This window comes from Scomber scombrus, chromosome 14 (genome assembly GCF_963691925.1).
Source record: "Scomber scombrus chromosome 14, fScoSco1.1, whole genome shotgun sequence".
Taxonomy (NCBI): Eukaryota; Metazoa; Chordata; class Actinopteri; order Scombriformes; family Scombridae; genus Scomber; species Scomber scombrus.
The window spans coordinates 11048341-11071932 of NC_084983.1; the positions used below are offsets into that span (position 1 = coordinate 11048341).

At 40.9% G+C, this 23592-nt stretch overlaps 1 protein-coding gene across 1 annotated transcript; it reads left to right on the forward strand.

Moving 5' to 3' along the window:
- Positions 1–588: 588 nt before the first annotated feature.
- ubash3ba (ubiquitin associated and SH3 domain containing Ba) lies at positions 589–22887 on the forward strand. The gene is made up of 14 exons (XM_062433263.1): positions 589–1299; positions 14660–14713; positions 14948–15134; positions 16679–16877; positions 16974–17143; positions 17331–17539; positions 18145–18289; positions 18494–18614; positions 18704–18826; positions 19831–19923; positions 20331–20475; positions 20572–20678; positions 21009–21118; positions 21242–22887. The coding sequence occupies exons 1-14, from the start codon at positions 1172–1174 to the stop codon at positions 21377–21379; spliced, it is 1929 nt and encodes a 642-aa protein (XP_062289247.1). The 5' UTR covers positions 589–1171; the 3' UTR covers positions 21380–22887.
- The last annotated feature ends 705 nt before the right edge of the window (positions 22888–23592 follow it).

Sequence of the window (23592 nt, forward strand, 5' to 3'; positions counted from 1 at the left end):
TCCTTATAATGGATACACTGTATAATAACCTGAGGGCAGCATAGACCCCAGACTCTTTTAAAAACAGAAACTTTTTTATGCAAGGAGGCTTTTTCATCTTAACTCTTATTTTCTGTATGCTATATGTTTGTAACGCTGTAGCAACCTGAGATTCACTGCAAATGAAAATTGCAGTACAATTAAATGCATTATGATGATGATGATGATGATGATGATGATGATGATGATGATGATGATGATGATCACAGCTACAATAAAAAGCATACTCTTGAGTGCAGGAGTGACAACTTTGACTTTCATTATGAATGAAAAGTGCTGTACAAATTAAATGTATTATAATAATAATAATAATAATTATTATTATTATCATTACTATTATTATTATCATCATTATTATTTTTATTCATTTATAACAAATTTTTGCCGCATGTCGGTTGTCATGGCAACTGATGATGGCGTGCTGTAGCTCTCACTATGCCCACTGCGCATGCGGAGCGTGTCGACGCCCACTCTCTCAGACAGGAAGTGTGACCAACTTTTTCCACCATCCGCCCTTTACCCTCGGCACTTTCCATCATGCCGCCTGGAGTAATCTGATTAATTTGGGCAGGGAACAGTAACAGCAGGCGGCATGTCTGAGCGGGAGGAGCGACTGAGACTCTGCTTTACCCCGCCTGAAAACCGCACTCTGACTCAAACGGTGTACTGTCCCTTTAACTGAAGGGGGCTCTCTCTCTACAGGCTGAACCTCCGCTCACTCAGGACCCATTCATAAATAAGACATCGTGCGGAAAGGAGGCTCAGAGAGTTGCATCTGATTTTTTTAATTCAACACGACCGGATGCGAGCAGGAGCCAGACATGTTCACCTCGGGCCGGGGACTGTGGATCGGGGGCAGCGCTGACTTCCCATGGCTGACCCCCCTGCTGATGGTTTGGACTTTGTGTGCGGGCCGTCAGGAGGCAGCTTGATCCAAGCTCAAACCCGTTGGATGAAACCAAAAAAAAAGAAAAAGAAAAGCTGTTTTTCTACGTGCTTCCGCTTCACCACCCGAGTCATCCTAGTTTAAACAGTCCGCCTGCTTCCATCCCTCCTTTTTTTTCCTTTTTTTGAATAAATGAAAATACATCAGAGGAGCTGAGGACCTGACATACCGATGGAGCAGTGAGTTATGGCAGCTAAAGAGGAACTGTATGCCAAAGTGACCCCGCGGAGGCAGCGCCAGACCCGGCCGAGCACCATCAAACATGGGTCCACTCTGGACGTGCTGCTGTCCATGGGCTTCCCCAAGACCAGGGCGTGAGTAGCTGCACAGCTGCACTGTCCCAACACACACACATACAAACACACACAACAGATGTTTACTTAGGTCACTTTTAGGGACATACATGCACTTACATTATTTTTCTGGAGCCTAAACATTATCCCGTGAATCAGCTTCCCCTCTATTTGGGATGCAGCCATCCTCTCCAATTGGCCATCCTCAGATAACTGGTCTTCAGTCTGACATGTGTCCCTGAAAGTAGGATCGGACACACACACTCAGTCACACATCAACTGTAGTAGAGTACGAACTGCATTTGAGTACCAATATGAAGCAGTGTGAGGGAAAATAATCAGATGAAGTATCTTCAAAGTGTACTTAAGTATAATCATGTAGCTTGGGTGAATGTATGTAGTTACAAATGCTACAGAAAAAACACAAATATCACCTCATCTCTCTCTCTCTCTCTCTCTCTCTCTCTCTCTCTCTCTCTCTCTCTCTCTCTCTCTCTCTCTCTGTGTGTGTGTGTGTGCGTGTGCGCCTGCCTGTCACTGTCAGTGTGTTGTTATGACCCCCTACCTACCAAAGATGCTGATGACTATTTCATGGCTCAGGTGTTCCACTTGCAGGCTCTTTGGCGGTTTTCAATGAAAACACTGATGGTGTGGGCATCCCAGTGTGCTCCTTGCCTGCCACTTCTTTCCATTCATCTTTGAGAGAAGGAGTTGCCAGGAAACAAGCAGCTCCGAGTTGTGAATGTAGTCTGTTGATTATGTCATTACATTACAAAAAAAAATGTATATGTGTAGTCTGTCATGTTGTAGTCTGCTTAAACATAACATCAGTTCAGCAGTTAATAGGTATTGACCATAATGCTGCAGTGGTTGGTTCTCACAACACTGTAGTAGATTGTTTATTAGAAGCAAACAGTGTAGTAACCAGTTACTTTACAACACAAGGTGCAAATGAACCTTGAATACAGCGTGTGATATGCTCCAGGTGCTCACAGACACTGAATAGGTTTCAAACTTTTAATTCAAGTTCTGCAAAGCTCAATTTTCCGCCTCCTCTCTCTGTACAAACTACTCACCTAATCACATAATCTATAATCATAATGTCCCTTCTCATTGTTCCTGTTGTCACTGACTCCCACCTTTTTATATAATGATAATTCAAACAGCCTCATTTCCCACCAAAGCCTTTCTGTACGTGCAGAGCGCTTCGACTGAGTGTGACCTGCCACGTCACAAAAGAAGTCTGAAATAGTCCGCTTTCGGTTTTTGACGCTATCTGAACCAGTTTTACTGCGCTCCAAAATATAAAACTCTCTTCATGTAAGACGAAGGGATGAAAATGTAGCAATGACAGTGCTAAGTAGGCCGAAAGTGTCGAGCAGTCTTTCTTCTTTTAACTAGACACATCTCCAAAATGTAGCCTTTTTATCTTCTGGCTAAGGTCATCCAGGCTTTCATCGCTGCAGTTCTCTCTTCTCCTGACTAATGAACCACTGCAGACAAAATGAGTGACTGACTGGGTTTGGTTATATTTGCAGACTCTCATTTATTATTAATGACCGTCTACTTTGATTTGATCGAGGCCACAAAAGCATAATGGAGCAGAGTCATTCAGCACCATTACCGTCAAGCCTGTCTGGCCTGATGCATAACGTAACACTGTGTGTGAATAGCCTGACAGCAGCACAGGTGAGGCTATTCGTGATGTATTCTGCACATCACCTGATTCCTCTCTCTGGAGGTTAAGTCACAGTAGTTGTTCAAGCACTAATGTTCAGAATTGCAAGTGCAAATGTCTGTGTAGGCCTGAAAGATGCAGCACATTTCCAATATTTTACATTGAGGAATATAAATGTGTTTTTTAGGCGAAGGAAAACAAACTTTCTTGCATGCTTAACGCTAATGAAATGTTGTATATTAACTGTGGAAACTGGGTCTCTGTGTGAAAGAGGTTGCTCGAGAGTCATACCTCATACTATGGATATTTGTTTGCTTAATATAATGAGATACAAAAATAAGTTAGTCGTAATGATAATCATAATAAATAAAAAAACACACATACTGAGTGCATTAACTATAGCACAGGTGATTTTTCATATCCTAACAGTGATGGACAGGTGTTGACAGAGAGGGTCTTGTGTCGTTTAGATGAATATCCTTTGCTTGCCTGGTTGGATACGAACGGATATCGTTGAAAGTTCATTGAAAAGCAGTTATGAAATACATAAGCTTTACGTTCTGAGGCATACATTCATACATTGAGAAACATGTTTGATAAATATTAAAGCTGGAAATGGAGAACAGATGTAATGTCATGAACAAGGGAGCTGATGGTTTATGGTGATTTGACACAGTTGCTGATCTTAAAAAAAATCTTTTGGGTTACTTTTTTTTTGTTTTTAAGGGAAGAAGGATAAAAGCTGACCCAAACAATGTAACAGTGTGATGTGTAAGGATACATTAAACTATAACAGACTGTTAGAAGACATGTACTGCATATAGTCAATGTGGTCTTTTTTCACATTTAGGGAAACTTTGTTTGACTGAAACCACATGTCAGTAAATGATTGCCAAACGCAAATATGTGTTGACGTTGCATTTTTTCTTGGTCGCGCTGCCCTCAAATGGCTGAAAAAAAATCAATTAATGCAATTTTATTATAATCACAAGAAGGCAAAAAAAAAAAATCCTTCTCTAAATAACCTTCCTTTGCCTGAAATTGACAACATTAAGATTTAAATAAAAAACAGACTGATAAATGAATAAGTAAAGAAGAGTAAGAAGTTGACCAGATATTTTTCAGTTATTCTATGGGACACTTTTGACTTACTTTTGACTCTCCATCCCCGTCCATCCAAATCGTGACACCTACACTTCAGTCGCAGTGAAATATCGAATGTCTGATTTGCACATCTTGGTATCAGACCATTCCACAGATGTTGATGGGAGAGGAAGAAGGAATAATAGGAAAATCACTTATCAGTCATAGCTTCAGGGAACAAGGGCTTCATTGTGTTCAAGGTTTTTTTTTCTCGGCCAGTAGGGACCATGAATCATGTACACACACACACACACACACACACACACACACACACACACACACACACACACACACACACACACACACACACACACACACACACACACACATACACACATACACACACATACATACATACACAGAGAGAGAGAGGGAGATTCTGTTTTAATTGAGGGGGGATTTTCTGCTGAATCATTCAGGAATTGACCAGCGTAATCAGATATGAGCTGGATGGACAGCGGGCCCCCGTCCATGTGCTGATCGTGTCCGATGGTCGGAAGCGGGTTTGGGTAAATTATCCCGTTAGGAATGTGACAGAGCTGTGCTGAGTTTCATCATGTTATCTCTCCAGATAACGCCCTCTCCCAAGATCCCCAGCAAGAATGTCTTTTAAAAATTGTATCTTATCTGAGTTAGCTGCTCAGTGATATTTTCTTCAAGTTTTATTTAGATACAGCTGCTTATAAAATCAACTAAATGAGCTTTTTATACTTACTTCCCCTGCTGATGGTTCAAAATGGCATAGCTTTTTTTTTCTCTCAGCAAACTTCTGAAGCTAGATCTGGAGCTAAATGCCACACACCTGCTGTAACCAGTGGGTTCTGAGGATGTCTTTGCTTGTGGTCCCTTCCATCTCTGAAACCTTCTCTCACTTATCAATCTGTTTTCCCCTAAATGTTTGAACTGTATGTTTTCCATTGTCTTAAATTGCCTTTGTGTGAATGGCACATCAGTGTATCATTGTGGTTAAATATAGATGTTTTAATTGTCAATTATTTTTCAATCTATCCTTTCATTATGCTTGTAGCAGCGTACTCAGGGTCCTAACTTTGACATTCCCCATTTTTCTTCATGTGAAGCATGACGAGATCTGCATATAAAAGAAAACCAGCTCTGCGGTCCTAACTGAGCTGAAAACAATGCACACTCTCAGTGAGGAAATATGTTACCTGAAGAGACTTTCAGTGAAAGCTTGTTAGCGGCAGTGGAGTCCTCCGTGTTTGACTCTGGAGGACACAATTGTATAGAGTGTGTATACAGTATATCTGCTGTATAAAGGACATATAGTACAGAGGACCTACCTTTGTTATTATTGGTGATACAGAAAGAGACAGAGTGTGTGACCTAGGTGGTAGGAAGCCTGGTTGTTTTTTTAGTCCAAAACACACTTTAGGGTATGTGTGCAGTTCTAAATGTCAAGCTTGTGGCCAAAATAATAATTTGCACACATAAGGTTGTTCACCACCTGAATATGGAGCGTCCAGAAGAGTCCCCGTTCTGGTTTGCTGAACACAGGAACCTGAGTTACTGGCAGAATAAAATGCAGTCTTTATTTAATATCTTATATTTGAGGAAGTAGAGAGCTGGATTCAACCACATGATTTCGATAAATTAGGTGCTAATTGGTTAAAAGCATGAGAAAACTTAAAATAACCAAAGTAAGTGTCTGCAGCTCCTTCGTGTCCCTTCATGCATGAAGCATGAAGCAACCACAAAGCAGCTGTATACATTTGACTTGACAGAAATGGAAACACATTTGAATGTGTTGCAGAATGCATGGATGGCATATAACCATCCACTGCAACTGTGTTTTAGTTAAGTTACACTGAAGAATAATGTGGCGATTGTAAGCAAGGCAAACAGGAAGTTGATGACCAAAATGTAACAGAACAAGGCCTGCAGTGACAGAGAGCGAGGAAGAAAATTAAAGATTTAGAGGCTGTTTTTGCTCTGATCTGATACTAACAAGATGTAGAGTCACTGAACCAGAAAAGGAGAACGTTCCCATAAAGCAACACAACATTGTCATGTGATATATTAGACCAGTCACAGATGTTCTCACAGTGGCGCTGGTGCATGGAAAACTATTATACTTTGATCTGCAAGCCTGTGCACGATGCCTGAAGACCATATGCCTAATTATTATTTCCAGCCAATCTTATTTTATTCATGAGAACCTGAAAGTTTAATTCTGCTGATATTATGGCTGTGTTTAGTTGTAAGTTGCTGAGAGAGGACTCGCCATTTGGAAAGCATGTGGATACTGTAACACCGAAGACAATTTCAGTGTTTTTTGTTATGTGAAGTCATGTGGAGTGGTGAATTTATTGGAATATTTAGCATACAGTCACTGGGAGAAGCATCCAACATCTAATTTTAAATGTAATACCTGCAGCTAGGATGTTGCTAGGAGGACGTGAAGACACCAGGTGTTTAGTCTATCACAATAATTGATCTAGAGTGGCAACTACCAATGATCTTCTTTATAGATTCATCTCTTGATTATTTCGTCACTTGATTAATTGTTTAGCATTTAGAACGTCAGGAAATAGTCAAACTGTCTGTCAGCAATTACAAAGAGTACAAGATGGAGCCTTCAGAGTCGCTGTTTTTCCTAAACCACACATGAGGAGCTGGACCAAGCCAATGTTTGACAGTTTTGCTTGATGAACACATTTTTCTTGATCAAATGAATCGATTATCAAAGTTGTTGTGTGACCAGACTGATCCCATGTTGAGGGCCAAGTTAGCTCGATGACAGTCAACCCTTTTGAAAAAACAACCCTGCATGTCAGAGGTTTGGTGGTTTGAGGTTTGATATTTCTGATTGTGGTTATAGGTTATAATTGTCATCCAATTTGTTTTTTTATAGGTTAAGAGGCCTTGTCACTGAATTAGCTTGAAGCAATCTGCTCTTTGGTATGGTAAATGCTTTTTTTGTTGATCGGTTAATCGTTTGGTCTATGAAATCCCATGAAACTGTGAAAAAGGTCCATCACAGTTTCCTAAAAGTCAAGGGGATGTCATCAAATTACCTGTTTTGTTGAACAAACAGTCCAAAATCCAAAAAATATCATATTGACAGTCACATTAGACTTATAAAAGCAGCAAATCCTCACAAATAATTGGCTGGTCTGGAACTGGAGAATGTTTGGGCTTTTTAAAGGAATAGATAATCAATATAGTCGCCTATTATTTTTCTTTCGATTAACTATTCAATGAATTGACTAATTGTTGCAGCTCTAGTCATTTGCACTGAATCTGATTATTAAAAAATAAATTGCATTAAATTCAGTTCAAAAGGTAACTCTGAATTTAAGCATCTTGTTTTATGTTGTAGTGTAGTGAGCTCCAGTGTAGTGAGCTCCAGTTAATAAAACAGCAGAAATCTAAAGCTCAGCTCTGTTTTGTATTCTTTAATGGTAATTCAATTGAAGTAGCTCTTATACTGTGCTTATCTAAGCGAAGTGACTTCAGCCCCTCCTTATTTCATTGTTCTTTTCGAAAGAAGGCTACAAAGCCACTGTGGTTACTGAGCTGTTAGTGCATGTTTCACATTTATTTTCACACTGCTGTTCTGTGAAGCCTGTGAATTTAGTTTTTAAGAGGAAGTCGCATGTTGCATGTCGGCTTTGTGAGTCTGCTCTCTTACCTACATCAGTTTCATAACTCCTGCTTTCACCATGACAGTTGCATGTATAACTTTACTGTCATTTAACATACAACAACACCCCCCCCCCAAAAAAAACAAAACAAAAACAAAACAAAAACATCACGAGAAAGTGTCTCAGTTTACTTGTGAGCTCCACATAATAATTACAACACATAACTTATGCATACATGTGACACATCGGTGCCTGCGCGTGCAGCCTGCAAGAACAAACTCTGAGCTTGTATTCAAGACGGCCAAGAGGAAGTCGCCCATTTCCGGAAGTGGCTTGTGACCTTTACTGAGCGTTCTGTTCAGAGGTGGTTTGAGGGCTGCTGAAGCAGGAGATTCACATGCAGCTAAGCAGATAAGAAGAAGTTTGTTGAATTGACTATAGCTATCATGCTTTTTCTCATTAGTGAAGGGCTGAAGATTGCAAACCCTAGCCAAAATTACAGATGGGACAGAATAAATGCTGAAAAACTTCAGGCTGAGGCTGAGGCTATTTCTTAATCTTTTGACAGATCACTTTTCAGCCGGTCAGTGTGACCTGAATATCAAATTTCAAGGTAAAAACCCCCCAGATATTCTTGATTTGGGTGTTGCATAATGTCTTATGCAAGTATGTTTTAAAGGAGATCAACATTCCCACCAATCATGGCTGTAACTCTCTATAACTTATGCTGTCGGCTTTGTATGACGAATCCTGGGACTGTGATGTGTGAGGCATCACAGTTTTGGCACTTTGCCCTATATATTTTTAGTGAATCATTTGCTTTGTGCAATTCAACTTTCACAGAAGTAAGCAGCACTAAAAATAACAGTCATGCCACAGCAGGGCACTTCATCTTCCGTTTATGTTTGTTAGATTATCGTTAGTTCAAACTGATAAGCCTGATGGAGACAAGAACCCAGCAAAGAATATTATCAACATCCTTCACTTGCACAAAAAGCCACTCGGTTCATGTAATGGTGTCAATCCCGGACTTTCTCCGTGTGACCCCGTGACGTCTGATCTCTCTTCTGCAGAAATAATGAAGTTAGAAGAAGAGAAGCAGTTCCAGACGCTGGGGATACACAACTAGCTTTGTTAAGACACGTGCCGCTGTCAGCCTGAAAGAAAAGCTTTATGAGTGCACAGCACCGAGCGATGGCCCTGTTTGTGACTGTGCTGACCCCTAAACACAATGAGGTTTATGGATGCCAAAACACTCGAACCATTTCCATCAGTTACCCACACAATGAAAGAAACTGTTTGATATTTTGTTGAATATGCCTAGAGTTGATTGATACCATTTATGTATCTTTTCTACTTAAATATGTAGCTAAAGCTGGGAGTTCCCATTGAAAAGTTCCAACTAGTGCAAGCATCCCACCAGCATGGCAAAAAGTAAAGAGGAACAAAGATAAAAGCAAGAAGGGAGCAAAAATAAAAGCTTCTATAAGGCAACATAATTTGAACGTTTCGGTCTGCTCTCCCAGAAGATGCATCCTGGCCAATCATCACAGGATTTGCATAGTTCTGGGGAGGCCTCAGTCCCCTTCTGGGGAAACTTTGCATTTTTGACACTAACTTTAGCGTTTTGAGAGTGAAACAAGATGTAAGTATTATTAAACATGGTGGAGTCATGTTAGTCCACCATTTCCTAGCTTAAAGGCAGTCTAACTAAGGCGAATACATAGATATATACACACAGACAAAATCGAAACTACATTTTAGAGTTCAGGCTCATATGCTGGGGATGTTTATCCAAGTTTTGCTAACAGCTCACACTGGGATGTGAATCTGTCTTTTCATGTCGCTCTTGGAGATCTTGAAGGGTACAGTATAAGGTGGTTTGGGTCAGTGGTCTGGTTTACAGGCCTCTGTAGGAGAAAATGGGGGGCTTCTCATTTCGGGCTTGCTGTTTGCAGGATGTAGTAAATTTCGCTGATGTCATGCTGGCCGGCATTACTTGGCGGTGTTGGAGAGAGAGCTGGTCTAGCTTTAGGGTTGTACTCTCTGTAATCGAAGCCACCAGAAGACTTTTGTCTACAGCAGGTCATAAACCCAAGAATTGGACAATTTTAAAATTGAATGTAACTCTTTTAAACTTAATGTAAAACCGCTTTATGTGGTTTGATTTAACAAACAAGATTCACTGTGTTAAATATTGAGCTTTAGAGGTGATGGCAGGAGGATTTCTGATCTTTTAAGGGGAACCACGGTAGCTGTTTCCCCCCCACTTGCCAGGCTAAAGGAATTGACCTGTGGCTCTACCTGTGGCATCGTGGTATTTCACAAAAATGTCAAACTGGATTCAAACTGTGTGCTGTTATAACCTTATTCACTCTGATGGAGCGGTCAAAGGTTTACAAAGAGATGTAAGGTACGCTGTTTGGCTCAGCGTGGACTCTTCCAGGCCAGACTGAACGTAGGAAAGCACATTTCCTCTGCTGATGGGGCTCTCCTTAGGGTGCAGTCTGGTGCTGGGCAGCAGCAGTGCTCTTGGCGCTGTTAGTGCGATAAGTGGTTAGAGATGTGTGTTTCGCCGTTGGCTTGTAAACAGGAAATGTTCATTCGCCCATAGAGCTGAGTCAGGGAGGGGCCCTTGGGAGCACGTAGCTGCGAGTGTGTATGTGTGTGTTGAGACAGGGTGACATGGTTTTGTTCACTTCAGTTCTAGATGCTTACTTTTGGCTGTAATATGCAATTTTTTTTCTCAGCTAATATGTCACTGCGAAAGCTTTACATGAATCCAAAGAGCCCACACTCATACTGTGAAAAGTGTGATGATTGTCAGATATGATAACTGTCTTCTCTAGTAGCCTGGAAGATGCCCAAGTTTAGCTAAACAGGTCATCTGTAATAAACAGTCCAAAGAATGTTTGCATGCTGTATCTGAAAAACCTGCTGTTTAAAAATGTAACAGACAGCTACACTATTTTATCTGTAGTATGGTTAAATGTGGGCACAAGAACGCAGCACAGTTACCATATGTGGCTGAAATGAAAGAAGCAAAGGTCCTCATCTAATAATGGTCAGTATCATTCATGCAAACAATACTGCTGGTGTGAAGCCATACCTAATTCAGAATGAGCACTCTCCCTCCCATATTTTCGCCTAGCTGTGAACAGGAAATGCAGTTTATAAATAACTTGCTCACTTCTTGCTAAGAGCAAAGGAAAAAAACCTTCCGGTTATGCAGTTATTGAGGACAGCTTGTCCATGACTGTTTCAATTATGGGTGGAATAGACAGATCAGTTCAGCAAAAAGAAACCGATGGTCCAACTGAAATGCACATTGCACAACATGCAGGTCCAAGGTGCAGGAGGTGTGGTCTTATGGACCAAAACATCGACCAGAGAGAGGAGAGAGAGGAGAGAGAGAGCCTGTAAAACTTTGCCATCTTTACTAACTTTACCCAGCGCTGCTCCATCTCCTGTCGCCTGGCAGCGACTTCAGCCTCCACCACCCTGTTCATCCTATCCAGGATTTGCGTGAGCTGCTCCGTCTGCGGCTCCCTGCCGTGCTTCTGAAGTTGTCACTGATGTCTGCCTTGTGCTTTATTTTGCCTGGAGATACGCAAAGAGAAACAGAATTGGTGCTGTATGATCCAAAAACACGTTCTTCGGTTTTTATACCGTGTGAAAAAAGACAACCATTTGATCTCATGCAGTGGAGGCAGGTTCAGACTGGAGGCTGCCAATGTAGTATAAAGACCCTAAACAGGTGTGTTGTACTGACGGGAATAGTGGGTCTAAATACCCTGGGTCCCAACATGGGGAGAGTCCTAGATATGCGTTACATTATTTAGTATGTAGATAGAACCTAGATATTATAATTAACTTTTTAATAATGAGTGGAGCTACAATGATGAGTCATTTAAGATAAAATCAATCTCCACAAATGTTAACATTGTTTTTTTTGGTCTTCCAGATGCCAGATGTCTTCATGTTTGACAATTCATTTGTTGTGAATTGTCAAACTCCAAACAATCAAATACAAGGAAGAACAAAATCTTTACGCATGTTAAAACACTGTCTGTGCAGCCAAACTTTAATTCAGGGTTTTTACAGATTTTTATGTGTTGACAGAAACAGTAGAGGGTCTTTCTCTGATGGATTCATTGATGAAAAGCCACATTAGATTACTGCAGCACTGCACGTGAAGCAATTTTTTTTACATTTTACTTTCTTTTCTGAAGATCTTGCTCAAGCTTCAGCTGCAGCCTCTTACGTTACAATCTAAAAGCATGCTCGAGTGTTGTGGTTTTTTTTCTGTTATTCGCCCTCCTGTAGAATGCAACAGTATGTCCCACATCAATGAGTGAGAAAGCGACACTGTGCTGTACGTCTTGTTTGACACCGAGTGATTATTTCGGAGGCCTTAAAAGAGTAGATTAAATTTGACTAAACCTCGTAGCAGCAAGACCTTTTTTCTGCTGTTTGGCGTCATGAGGGTTCACTCTCATAAAGTACCACAAAGATAAGAAGCAATCCAATGTTCTTGCCTGGATCGGATTTTGTGATGTCTCAGTCACATCTGCCTGTAATCCCATCGTGCCTTCTGAGAGAAAATCCCCTTCTTTTCCGCCTCCGCACAGCACCAGGTGGAACCTCTGAATAAGACGACTCGAGCCAACAAACTCTCTGTCTTAAGCCTTCAACATTCAGTAGTTGGACAAATCACTATGAATGTGTTTGTCATCTAACAGTTGTTTTTTCTGTTTAGGGGGGGATGATTTTAATCCAAGTTTTGATTGTGCTTCTCTGTCTGTGTAGCTTGTATATAATTCACCCTGCATATATTTGTGTGTGTGTGTGTGTGTGTGTGTGTGTGTGTGTGTGTGTGTGTGTGTGTGTGTGTGTGTGTGTGTGTGTGTGTGTGTGTGTGTGTGTGTGTGTGTGTGTGTGTGTGTGTGTGTGTGTGTGTGTGTGAGTGAGCCATCTGTTACGATACTGTAGCCTTGGCGTTCCCATCCTGCACGCTGCGCTCTGTCAGGGCACGCTGCCCCAGGGTTTGGGGACTTTGCTGTATCTAGGACCCTCTCAGTGGGACAAATGTAAAAATAGCATATTGAATGTGAACACTAGAGTGGCACAATGAACGATGTCGACGTGGTCACATATACAGTATGTGAGGCGGCATGTGTATCATGCACTGTGAATCAAGTCAAATAGTGGCTGAGCAGAAAACGGCAGCTCCGTCTGTTAAATTTCAGTAGATTGTGATTTTTATAAGCTCTGAAATTAGATGAAGGAAGGCCATAGTGTTGTGTTTTATTTCACATAACATCACATACATAATGCACATCAGCTGAAAGGTGATGGGGTCGCATGTAGTTTCAAAGGTTAAATGCTTTAGAGACAATGTACAGTAACTCTAAACTCATTTCCTGTTGCTAAATAGTGAAATGAGCTATGTACCCGAACTGCTCTCTTTAATTATTCACAAAGAAACACAGAGGTGTTCCTGGGATGATTCGGCTGTGATTGATATATCAGTCAGCTGATTATTATCGGTTGATATTGGCCAATCTCAGATATATCGGTATTAACATAGATTAGGAAAAAAAAGTTAAATTTTTCTTGATTCAAGTTTAATATATGTGTAAATGTTTGTCTTTTTTTTTTTTTTTTAATGTATAGTTATTTATAATAATTAAATTCCCAGTGAAGTTTACTCTTTCAGTACACTGAATAACCACATTTGAAGATTACTGCAAAAACTGTGCATTTATGTATTTAATAATATATCGTTATAAAAATCTTTTTACTCCCTAATATCGGTATCAGCATATCTACATAAAGAAGGTTTACAACTGACATCTCACTGTCTGGAAAACCTGAATTACACTCAAATACACACTCTCAGTTTCCACTCACGCCTATGATAATCATTTATACACTCATGTAGGAACATTAAAGTGGAAATGATGAGCTAACATTTGCTCGTTGTACTAGTTCCAGACATGTTTTAGTCATGTACATTGATGATGTGCTGATTGAGCGGCAGATATGATGTTGCTGTGATTTACAGTCACATCTAGATTTCTCTGTGTCAGTTCCTCTTGGAGCTGAAAGAAGCTGCTCGATAAATCGTTGAATCCCTTCAGAGGCGACCCGCAATGCCAGAGGTTTTTTATAAAAAGACACTAATTAGATTTTGAGCACTCGAGGGTAAAGCAGTCGGCTCTTTTGTTTCAGAAAAAAAAAGTCGTTAGAAGTCAGAGTTTGTGAAATGACACAGATAAATCCTCTCAGAGGCTTTTCAGAGTCGTGTGTAGACCTCTATTGCAGATGAACTCTGCCTTTTGTAATGTGCATTACACTAAAACACAAAGCGTTATCAATGTCACTGTTGTATTTAGGTAGTCTTATTCTTAGAAATTGAAAATAATCTCAATATTCAGGGATTTTGCTGCTACAGTAATAAATTGTTAACCAGGACTGTGAGCTGATATGCTGCCTGAAACCCTCTCCTCTCTAAACCCTCTCCTCCCTAAACCCTCTCCTCTCTAAACCCTCTCCTCTCTGACACAGGGGTCATTATTTAATCATTGACTGAATCACTTTGAACCGAAAGATTCAGTTTCACGTTAAGCTCAGTGCACAGAATACAGGAATTTGGGCCTTAACCCACTTTATTGATGACAGAACCACATTTTTTTAATAACTTCAAAGCAAAGCTGTATATTTCAATCTATTTTGTACTCTCACCATCATCCCTGTGTCATGAGGCTCTGGTATGAATAATGAACTCCTGCTATGAATTATTGTGTGCTTGTTGTCATTTCACTGCTCTCTCTGGATGTTTGTTCTTTGTTCTTTGTCACGTGGAGGCGCAGCAATCTCCTCCTAATAAACACAGTCCGGAAGAAAAACGATTGATTTTTCTGACTGTGCTTTGATCTCTTTCTCTTTGCAGCTTGAAAGCTCTGGTTTCGACAGGCGGCAAAAACGTCCAGGCAGCTTGCGACTGGTGAGAATAACACACATTTTGACGTACACGTTCTTTTATTGCACCAAGGAATGCAGAACTCTTTTAATGGTAAACATAACATCCACAGCCTTACTGTACAAAGTTGCATTAACATGTCACTGTGCTGTTACAACAGTACTGCCCTCTGCTGGGCATTAGTCGTCCCCCCTTCTTCTGCTCATCTCCCGCTCTTCACTCATCATCACCTTGGCTAGTCTTTGTCTGTCGCTTCAGGCTCTTCTCCCACGTGGACGACCCCTTCCTGGATGACCCTCTGCCCAGAGAGTATGTGTTATATATGAGACCCAGCGGCCCGCTGCTCCAGCAGCTCTCGCACTTCTGGCAGCAGTCTCGCCTCTCCTGCGGCAAAAACAAGGCTCACAACATCTTCCCCCACATCACTCTCTGCCAGTTCTTCATGGTCAGTCTCAGCCTTATTCTGTGTATGTGCGTCTTTATATTGTCAACGCCCATGAATACGATCTTATCACAATACTGGGACATACGAGTGTCATTCTTTAACTCATTTTTATGGGTCTGTTTCTTTAATAAAGTAACGAAATCAGCTTTGCACACAAAACACAGTAACATACAGAGTTAGCTTTCATGTCAGTTTGCAGCTCTGCACTGTCAACCCCCATATTGTCTCTGTCTTGTCTGTCACATCCCTTTTTTTGTTAGTTCCATCTTGTAACCCATGTTCCTCTTTGTTTGTCTCTGTTTAACCTTTTGCTGTTGGAATGTTTTTTTTAACACCTTCCTCTTTCCATGATAAATGATTTTCATGATCCTTTCACACTTCTTTGTTTTATAAGTCAACTGATGTTGCTTTGACAACTCTCAGTACTGATTCCTATAAGGGGTTTTACAGTACAGAGTGAAATAAGTACTGCTAGTTGACATTAAGTACTGTGTGAGTCACTCTTCATAGCAGTATTCATGTCTGACGTAATGACTGTTTAGTTTCCTGTTTTGTCATCTCCACTGACCCCTCTATTCCTAGCAGTATGCATGTCTTTTTTTAAACTCATTTTTTATTTTCAAATTCAGGATCAGACTTAAAGCATACAACCATAAACTGTCGCCCTGAACACACACCCACTCCCTTCCTCACATTCCCTCCCCAACCCTCCCACATCATCCCTCTACCCACCACCATATACAGCGCACATAACCTGCTTGTATTTCACGGTAGCGGACAGTGAAAGAAAGATAAATAAACGTGGCAACAGAATGATAAAAATAGGGATAATAATGAATAAATGAATAGAACGGCTTATAAATAAGGCAGGATACAGCAGGAATAGACAAATAGTGGTATACAAGCAAACAACAGTTTAATTATCACTCCAAGTAGTGCTACTATGGGGTCCCTGGGCAAGACAATGCTAAAACCATCCCTGAGCTAGATCATCCCAGCAGTTCTGAAGCTTTGGTCATGCTCAGTACGTATGCACATATTTAACTGACACCTCCCCACATGCTCTCCAGCGAGCACCAGATGTACATGCATCATATTTACACATTCTAAAGATACAACAAGTTTCCATCTGGGCTCTCCATGTATTTGATCTGGTGAGCAGATCTCATTCATTGCAGGTCTCTGTGGGAATTAGTTCCGGTAATTGTGGCTCCTCTTCCTATTTAGTCTTAATATAGTTGGAGTCGCTCTTATCAGTTGTTAAAAATGCACCATACACCAGAATTATTAATCAGATTAATCGACAGCCTTTCAACCGCCTCAGAAGCTTAAATCTTATTAAGGTTGAGCCATAAAGTGAGTGGCTTCAATTTGGCGGCCAAGAAGTATGTTTACATGTTAGGGAGAGCCCCCCCCCACCCCCCCGGCCTTTGGGAGTTGGAGTGTTTTTATATCTGACCCTTGTTCACTTCCTCCGCCATGAGTATGCATGTCTGATGTAATGACTGTTAAGTTTCCTGCTTTGTCATCTCCGCTGTGCTCAGTGTGCCGATGGGAAGGTGGAAGCTCTGACCGATGCTTTGCAGACCACCGTGGCCAAGTGGAAGGGTCGTATACCCATGCCCCTCCCCCTGGAGCTGTACACCTCCTCCACCTTCATCGGCCTCTTCGTGGAGGAGCAGTTGGCGGAGGTGCTGAAGAGCTTTGCAGCTGATTTTTCCACCGAAGCAGCGGCTAAAGCAGGTTTGAGTCCCCTCTGATCTTTCTTTTTAGACTAAAACCATTACAGTTAAAAGAACGTAGAGTGAACATTGCTCTTTTTTACCCCCCTCTGTCCAGATGTTCATGTCGAGCCCCATAAGAAGCAACTTCATGTGACTTTGGCTTACCACTTCCAAACCAGTCATCTTCCAATTCTGGAGAAGTTGGCCAAGACCGTGGACGTGTCTTCGGGCTGCGACTGGCTGGCTGTGCTCTACTCCAGGGATATTCGGTTCGCTAATCATGAGGTAGTTGTGCTTTCTTTTGAAATCGGTGCTTCCACTTAATATGTATTTTTCGCTTCTGCAGTGGTAGATTTGGCACTTTTCAGTTCAGTTTTTGAAGCATCGAGTGAAAAATTATAATTGATCTTCCTTTTTTTCCACTCCACACTAACGCAGTCTAACGCATGTTTTACCATCTGCTCCCTTGTAGACACTGCAAGTCATGTACCCGTATGTGCCTCAGAATGAAGACGAGCTCGAGTTGGTGCCAGGAGACTTCATCTTCATGTCTACGGTGGAACAGAGCAGTGCCAGTGAAGGCTGGGTGTACGGCACCTCGCTGGGCACAGGGCTGTCTGGCCTACTGCCTGAGAACTACGTCAACCGCGCAGATGAGTCTGACACCTGGGTTGTCCATGGGTAAGAAAAAGAATTACTCATCACTGATGGCCCTCCAAGAATAGCAAGAGAAATAAACGTCACTCGGTGTTATCTTAAACTGAGAATCCATTAATCTCATCAGTGTACTTTTTTCAGTTTTAAGCACACATCTACCCAAATAAGGGGATGTTTCTTGGCTGGAAAGATTAAAGATATAGAAAAAGAAGAAATGAGTCATCTTCTTGGCCCACTTCTTGACTAACACTTTGACTTGGCTCCTTCGCCCACATTGCTACACTTCATGAGCCGCTTGTGTTGTTCTTTTAAAGGGCTTTCTCAGTAGCTGGCGCAGAAGTATAGAATTCCATTCCTCCTTTCATTCATTCTTACCTGTCCATTGATGCTTTCAGGACAAGTTAAAATAATTTTTTTTACATATTTGCTCATTCCTGTGTGTCTTCAATGTGACATGTTGTGTTTATAGCTAATATTTCTTATTCAGTTTTTTTTTGTATTTCTTTGGTTTCTGTCTCTGCACTCCGAAGCAGTTTGGATCTACTTTGTTGTGCATGAGGCACAATATGAATAAAAAAAGTTCAATTTCACGACGATTAAGCACTTCCCTATGTTTGTCTGATCTTCAGGTCTCATTCCATTCTCAACTGTGCTTCGCCGTCTAACACTGGCAGCGCTGTGGCCGGGTTATTATTTGACGGGCAGCTCAGTGACAGTCTACTTGACAGTCTTGTGGAACCTCAAAACCTCGCCGGCCTCTGTCCTCCCATGCAGGTACAGAGTTCTTGTATTCTATGAGTGGAAAAGTATTACCTGGCTGCAGAGATTTTTTTTGTGTGGAATTTGCAGCTTTTCCACTCAGATGTTTTTATGCACTAATTAAAAATGCCCATAAAAACAGGTGGATGGAAATGAACCGGTGTAGGCAGGAGTTTGAGATGAGTGCTGGTTAACTCTTGACTCTAATGCCTCTCTCAGGTGATGAGGCCAGCTGCTCAGTCCTCCCTGTCCAGGATGAGACTGTTTGTGTGCCGCCATGGGGAGAGGATGGATGTGGTGTTTGGGAAACACTGGATCACTCAGTGCTTTGACTCCAAAGGTTAGTATGCAGGAGAGATTAATGAGACCTTTTTACACTGTATATTGGCCACTTTTGACTTACTAAGGTTCTTGTTTGTGTTTGTGTAGGCCGATACATTCGCTCTAATCTCAACATGCCATCCAGCCTGCCAGCCAGAATCGGAGGTCACCGGGACTACGATAAAGATTGTCCAATAACTGTGTTCGGGTCCACCCAGGCCCGTCTTGTAGGTCGGTAATACTATTTATGATTTGTGAAAAGAAGTCAATAATAGCACATTATCTCATTATCTAGCCACATGTCCTTGCACACAGACTCTAGTACAATATGTTGGCTCACTGACTTGTTAATGAACAGATCTCAGAGGGTCTGTGCTAATGGACTTCTGTCCAGTAAATTATCATCTGATACTGGGTCCTCTCAAGGCTGTGTGCTCTCACCACTGTTATTTGTTTTATATTTTTATAAAGATTTGTCCCAAAGTATGCTGATGACTCTGTCCTTCAGGCCCAGTCCTTATCCCAGATTATTTTTTTTCCAAATATAAGTGGCTAAGACCAAAGAAATGTTCATTGATTTGTGGAGGAGCCCCCTTCCCACTGACCTTCCACTGTGTGTGATTAAGGATGAGCCAGTGGCAGCAGGATAAGTTGGGCGCTGTCCTACATGAGAAGTTCAAATTTGATGCAAATACAGCTGCTGTATATGAAAAGGCAGTTATTCTTTTTTAGGAAGTTGTGACATTTTAATGTGGACATGACACTGATTAAAATGTTTCATTCTTCTCTTGCAATGATTTGCTAAATCGTTATCTTAAAAATAGGAACAAATTGTGTTGTAAGGTAACTGGTGTTACCCTTAATGACCTTAAGCACCCGTATGAAATGAGGGTCATCTTAAAGACATAGACTATTGTTTTGGACACTCAGCATCTTTTACATGTTGAGTTCCAGATGTGTCCATCAGGGTGGAGGTTTAGTTTCCCCAAAGGTAGCACTAATGGATACAGACTGTCCTTTCTTCCATCTGCTGTTGGTTTCTTAAACAAACTATAACCCCTGGATGTCATTGCGTCTTTCTTTTTCCTATGATTCATGGTGACAGTATTAGAAATATGGATGTTTTGTTGTGTATGATATATTGAGTGTATTAATGTTGGACCACTGTCTGAAAAGCAAATTGCCCCTCGGGGACATGAACGTTTTTTGAACCATTTCGTTTTGGTCTGTCCCAGGTGAAGCCCTGTTGGAAAGCCACACGACAATAGACTTTGTTTATTGCTCTCCATCTCTTCGCTGCGTCCAGACTGCTCACAACATTCTGCAGGGTAGGAGCTCTTCTTCATTCCCTTCATCAATACCCAATACCACAGTCACAGATAAGGTTCTTCATCTTGAATTTAACATGTATATTTAAAAAAGTAACTGCTGAATGATGATGCATTTTTAGCTTCAGTTTTGGGTCAGAAAAGGTTTGGTTCAAATCTCAGTAGGATTTGTGTAGTTATATAAAACTTTAATAATTACAACAAAACTTCTTTGGTACCCAGAGACATCATTATGAAACAAAGTGGATAAGAAAAGAAAGATATTTCACAAGACATCTGACCTCTTTCCATCTCTCTGCACCTTCAACTTGCTTTCTTTGAACACAGCAAAACACCTGAACTTTGTTGGTTTACAAAAGACACGATATCTCCCTCTCTTGACAGTTTTGTGTTTTGCTCCATGTCAGGTCTCCAGCAGGAAGGAAAGACAAAAATCCGTGTGGAGCCTGGGTTGTTTGAATGGACCAAGTGGGTTGCAGGCACATGTTTACCCATCTGGATCCCCCCAGCTGAGCTGGCCGCTGCTAACCTGAGTGTGGACACAACATACAGGTACACAACAACACCAGCACTCTATCACCTACACAATGTTATCTGTGAAGCTGTGCAGTTTACTCTAATCTCTTCTCTCTGTCCTGTTGTCCCCAGACCTCATATACCCATAAGTAAGTTGGGAGTGCAAGAGTCCTACGACACCTACATCAGCAGGAGCTTCCAAGTGACCCGAGAGATCCTGTCGGATTGCAAAAGCATGGGTAAAAAGGAACCCTAAACACACAATACCTTCTGTACTAAGAACCCATTCACTGGCTACAATGGCCACTTTTCAAGATATATTTTAACAACAATGGGATCTGTTGAAACAGGATATACAAAGAAAATGTCTGTGACTCTACTCAAACCTTGAAACTGAGCATTGTGAATAAAAAATAATTACTTTACTAAGAGCTTTTAAAAAAAAAAATCTTCCTGCATGAACACTACAAGCTGCATATTATCATCAACTACTGAGTGTCCCTAAACAGTACAGTGAGCTAATGGTATCTGTGGAATGTGGCTTTCTGGTCTCTACCTCCTTCACACAGGAAACACGGTCCTGATTGTGGCCCATGCTTCCTCCCTGGAGGCCTGCACTCGCCAGATACAGGGCCTCAGCCCCCAAAACTCCAAGGACTTTGTCCAAGTTGTCCGAAAGGTCAGTCTGCTGCTTTAGTAACGTTGCTACAAATAGTCCGTCCTACCATTTCTTTCCTCTCCTCATCTGTTTCTTTTTTCATTGCATAACATGCACATCTGTCTCCTCTTTGTCTTTGTGCAGATTCCTTACTTGGGATTTTGCTCTTGTGAAGAAATGGGAGAAACGGGGGTGTGGCAGCTTGTCGACCCACCCATCTTGCCTCTTACACATGGACCAAATCACAGTTTCAACTGGAGGGAAATGTTAATGCAAGACTGAGGGATATGCTGTTTGGCTCTCTTATCTTTTGGCAGCCGCAAACTGCAGAAGAAATATTTATTTTTAACCCACACTGCTACAAATCCAGCCAAACGACCAAAAAAACAGCAACAACAAAAAAACATGTCTGGCTTCCGTCAATGAGATCTTGCAAAAAATGTGCATTCATTGAACAAATGTATTCAGACGTGCTGCTCAGGAATGAGAAAATTCAGTATATGTGAAAAATGAGCGACACTTTGGGCAGCAGTCTGTCACGATGCCCTCAACGTTCCACTTCTTAGCCCAAAATGTGGATAAGCCACGAGAAATCTGGATATTTCTTTGATGGTTGCTGATGAATCAGGTTTTATGCCATGAGAAGGTGTCATTTTATGCCTGTGTGGCTCCTCCTCAGACAGGAAGGGCTGAAGACTTTGTGCTATTCTGCCTTCTCACACACTGTGACAAGAAATAGATGAGAAAGACTCTACCACAGAAATATTTTTCCACATGTCAGAAGTTATTATTTAACTTGTAGCTACGACCCTCCTGAGAACAAGCACAAGAGAAATGTTGACAATCAGACAGGGGAGAGCTGATCTTCATTGTTTCTGGTGCTGAGGTGGGTTGTTTATTATACCTGTTTTACTCCTGTTAATGTCATATCATTAAGTGGTTCTGCTAAGCTAACATCTATGTTCCCGAATGATTCCTTTCAACCATGATCCACAGGAATTATATGGAGGAAATGCCGTTTTGATAACTACCATTGGAACTGGACAGGCGAGAATGAATATAATCAAAAACACACTGTTGTTTAATTTTCACTTTTGTCAGTTTTTGACTAAAACGTTTGCCCGTTACCCTGAAACTCTCTGTAAGCTGGACAACCACACAGCTTTTCAAACACTTTTGGTGCATTTTTTTTTTTTTATGTGGTTATGTCTGATGATTTCAGTGCTTACTGCTTATAGCAATTATTTGTTGTTTGACTCAGAAAATCCTATTAATGCTCAAAAAATCAATAAAGCAAGATTGTGGGGTTATAAAGGCCTGTTGGCATGTGTTCATAGCCCTCTTCTTCACTTTGATTACCAGTGGAAAGGTTGCTCTTAACTTTCTGTCCTGTTTTATATGAATTGCACTGAGGTTGTTTTTCTTAAGGAAATGTGTGGGCATTGCAAAACACAAACAACACTGAAATAGTTTCCTTAAAGGATAATAGTGTTTTTGACAGTCTTGCAGCAGCATCATTGCACTGTTGAAGCTGCCATTCGACTGTAAACTGTTGACTCGGCAAAAGTGAGAAACACACCTACCAACTAAGTTTTCTTGACTGTAACTTTTTACCTCGCTGAGCATCAGTTACAGTGTCAGTTACAGTGAGTTTATTTATTTATGTTAATATAAAGAATAATTTAACAATACTTGTTCTACTCTCTGAATTCTCACTTCATTTAAGGACTTATTTTTGGCAGAAATGGATTCTCAATCTGGATTTTACAATTTTTTCTTCCACAAAATGATCAATTACAAAATATAAAAATATACATCTTGCGGTTTGCAGAAGAAAACAACCTCTGAGCTAGGAGCAGTTACAGTTCATGCAAATATTTTAAACAAAATCAGGTAGTTTTTACAGCCTTTGGATTAGAGGAATATCAACATTATTCCGTGTACTGTTTGACCTCCTTTTGTAAAATTGAAAGATTCGTAATATATATCTCATGATTCAATTTAGACTTATCTCCTAGTATTCTGAAATGTGTTTCCTAAATAAACTGAGTATGGCTGTTGAAAAAGATACATATGGGACATAATGAGTGATCAGTCTCAGAGGAGCTACAATAAAATGTACAACTCATATCAATATCTTTTCTGATTTAAAATCATAGGATAAGTCTGACAGAAATGTTCTCCATTTTGTTAGTTATGAAGATACTTAATAAGTAGGAGCCAGACCTGTTTCCATGTCGTGTTATTCACACAGATAACAAAGTACGAGATCACATACAGTAGTGATTTTTTTCTAACATCTGGCATTTGTATGCTCTTTTAGGCAACAACTGAGGGTTATTCATCAGTTTTTACCATCTCTTACTCCAATGCACTCTCCTGCATCCCTGTAATAACAATACATTTGAAGTTCCCTGAACAATATATTTGATCATGACATCATCCTTTTAGAAAATTGCCTTGCCTGCTTGCCAACCAGAAGAGATTTTCTGCTT

What these genes read in the sequence shown, in the direction of transcription:
- ubash3ba (XM_062433263.1), top strand. Translation starts at nt 1,172, where the DNA reads ATGGCAGCTAAAGAGGAACTGTATGCCAAAGTGACCCCGCGGAGGCAG. An exon ending in GACACCTGGGTTGTCCATGG is followed by an intron (nt 17,540 to 18,144) that starts GTAAGAAAAAGA and finishes TCTGATCTTCAG; the next exon opens with GTCTCATTCCATTCTCAACT. An exon ending in AGTGTGGACACAACATACAG is followed by an intron (nt 20,476 to 20,571) that starts GTACACAACAAC and finishes TGTTGTCCCCAG; the next exon opens with ACCTCATATACCCATAAGTA.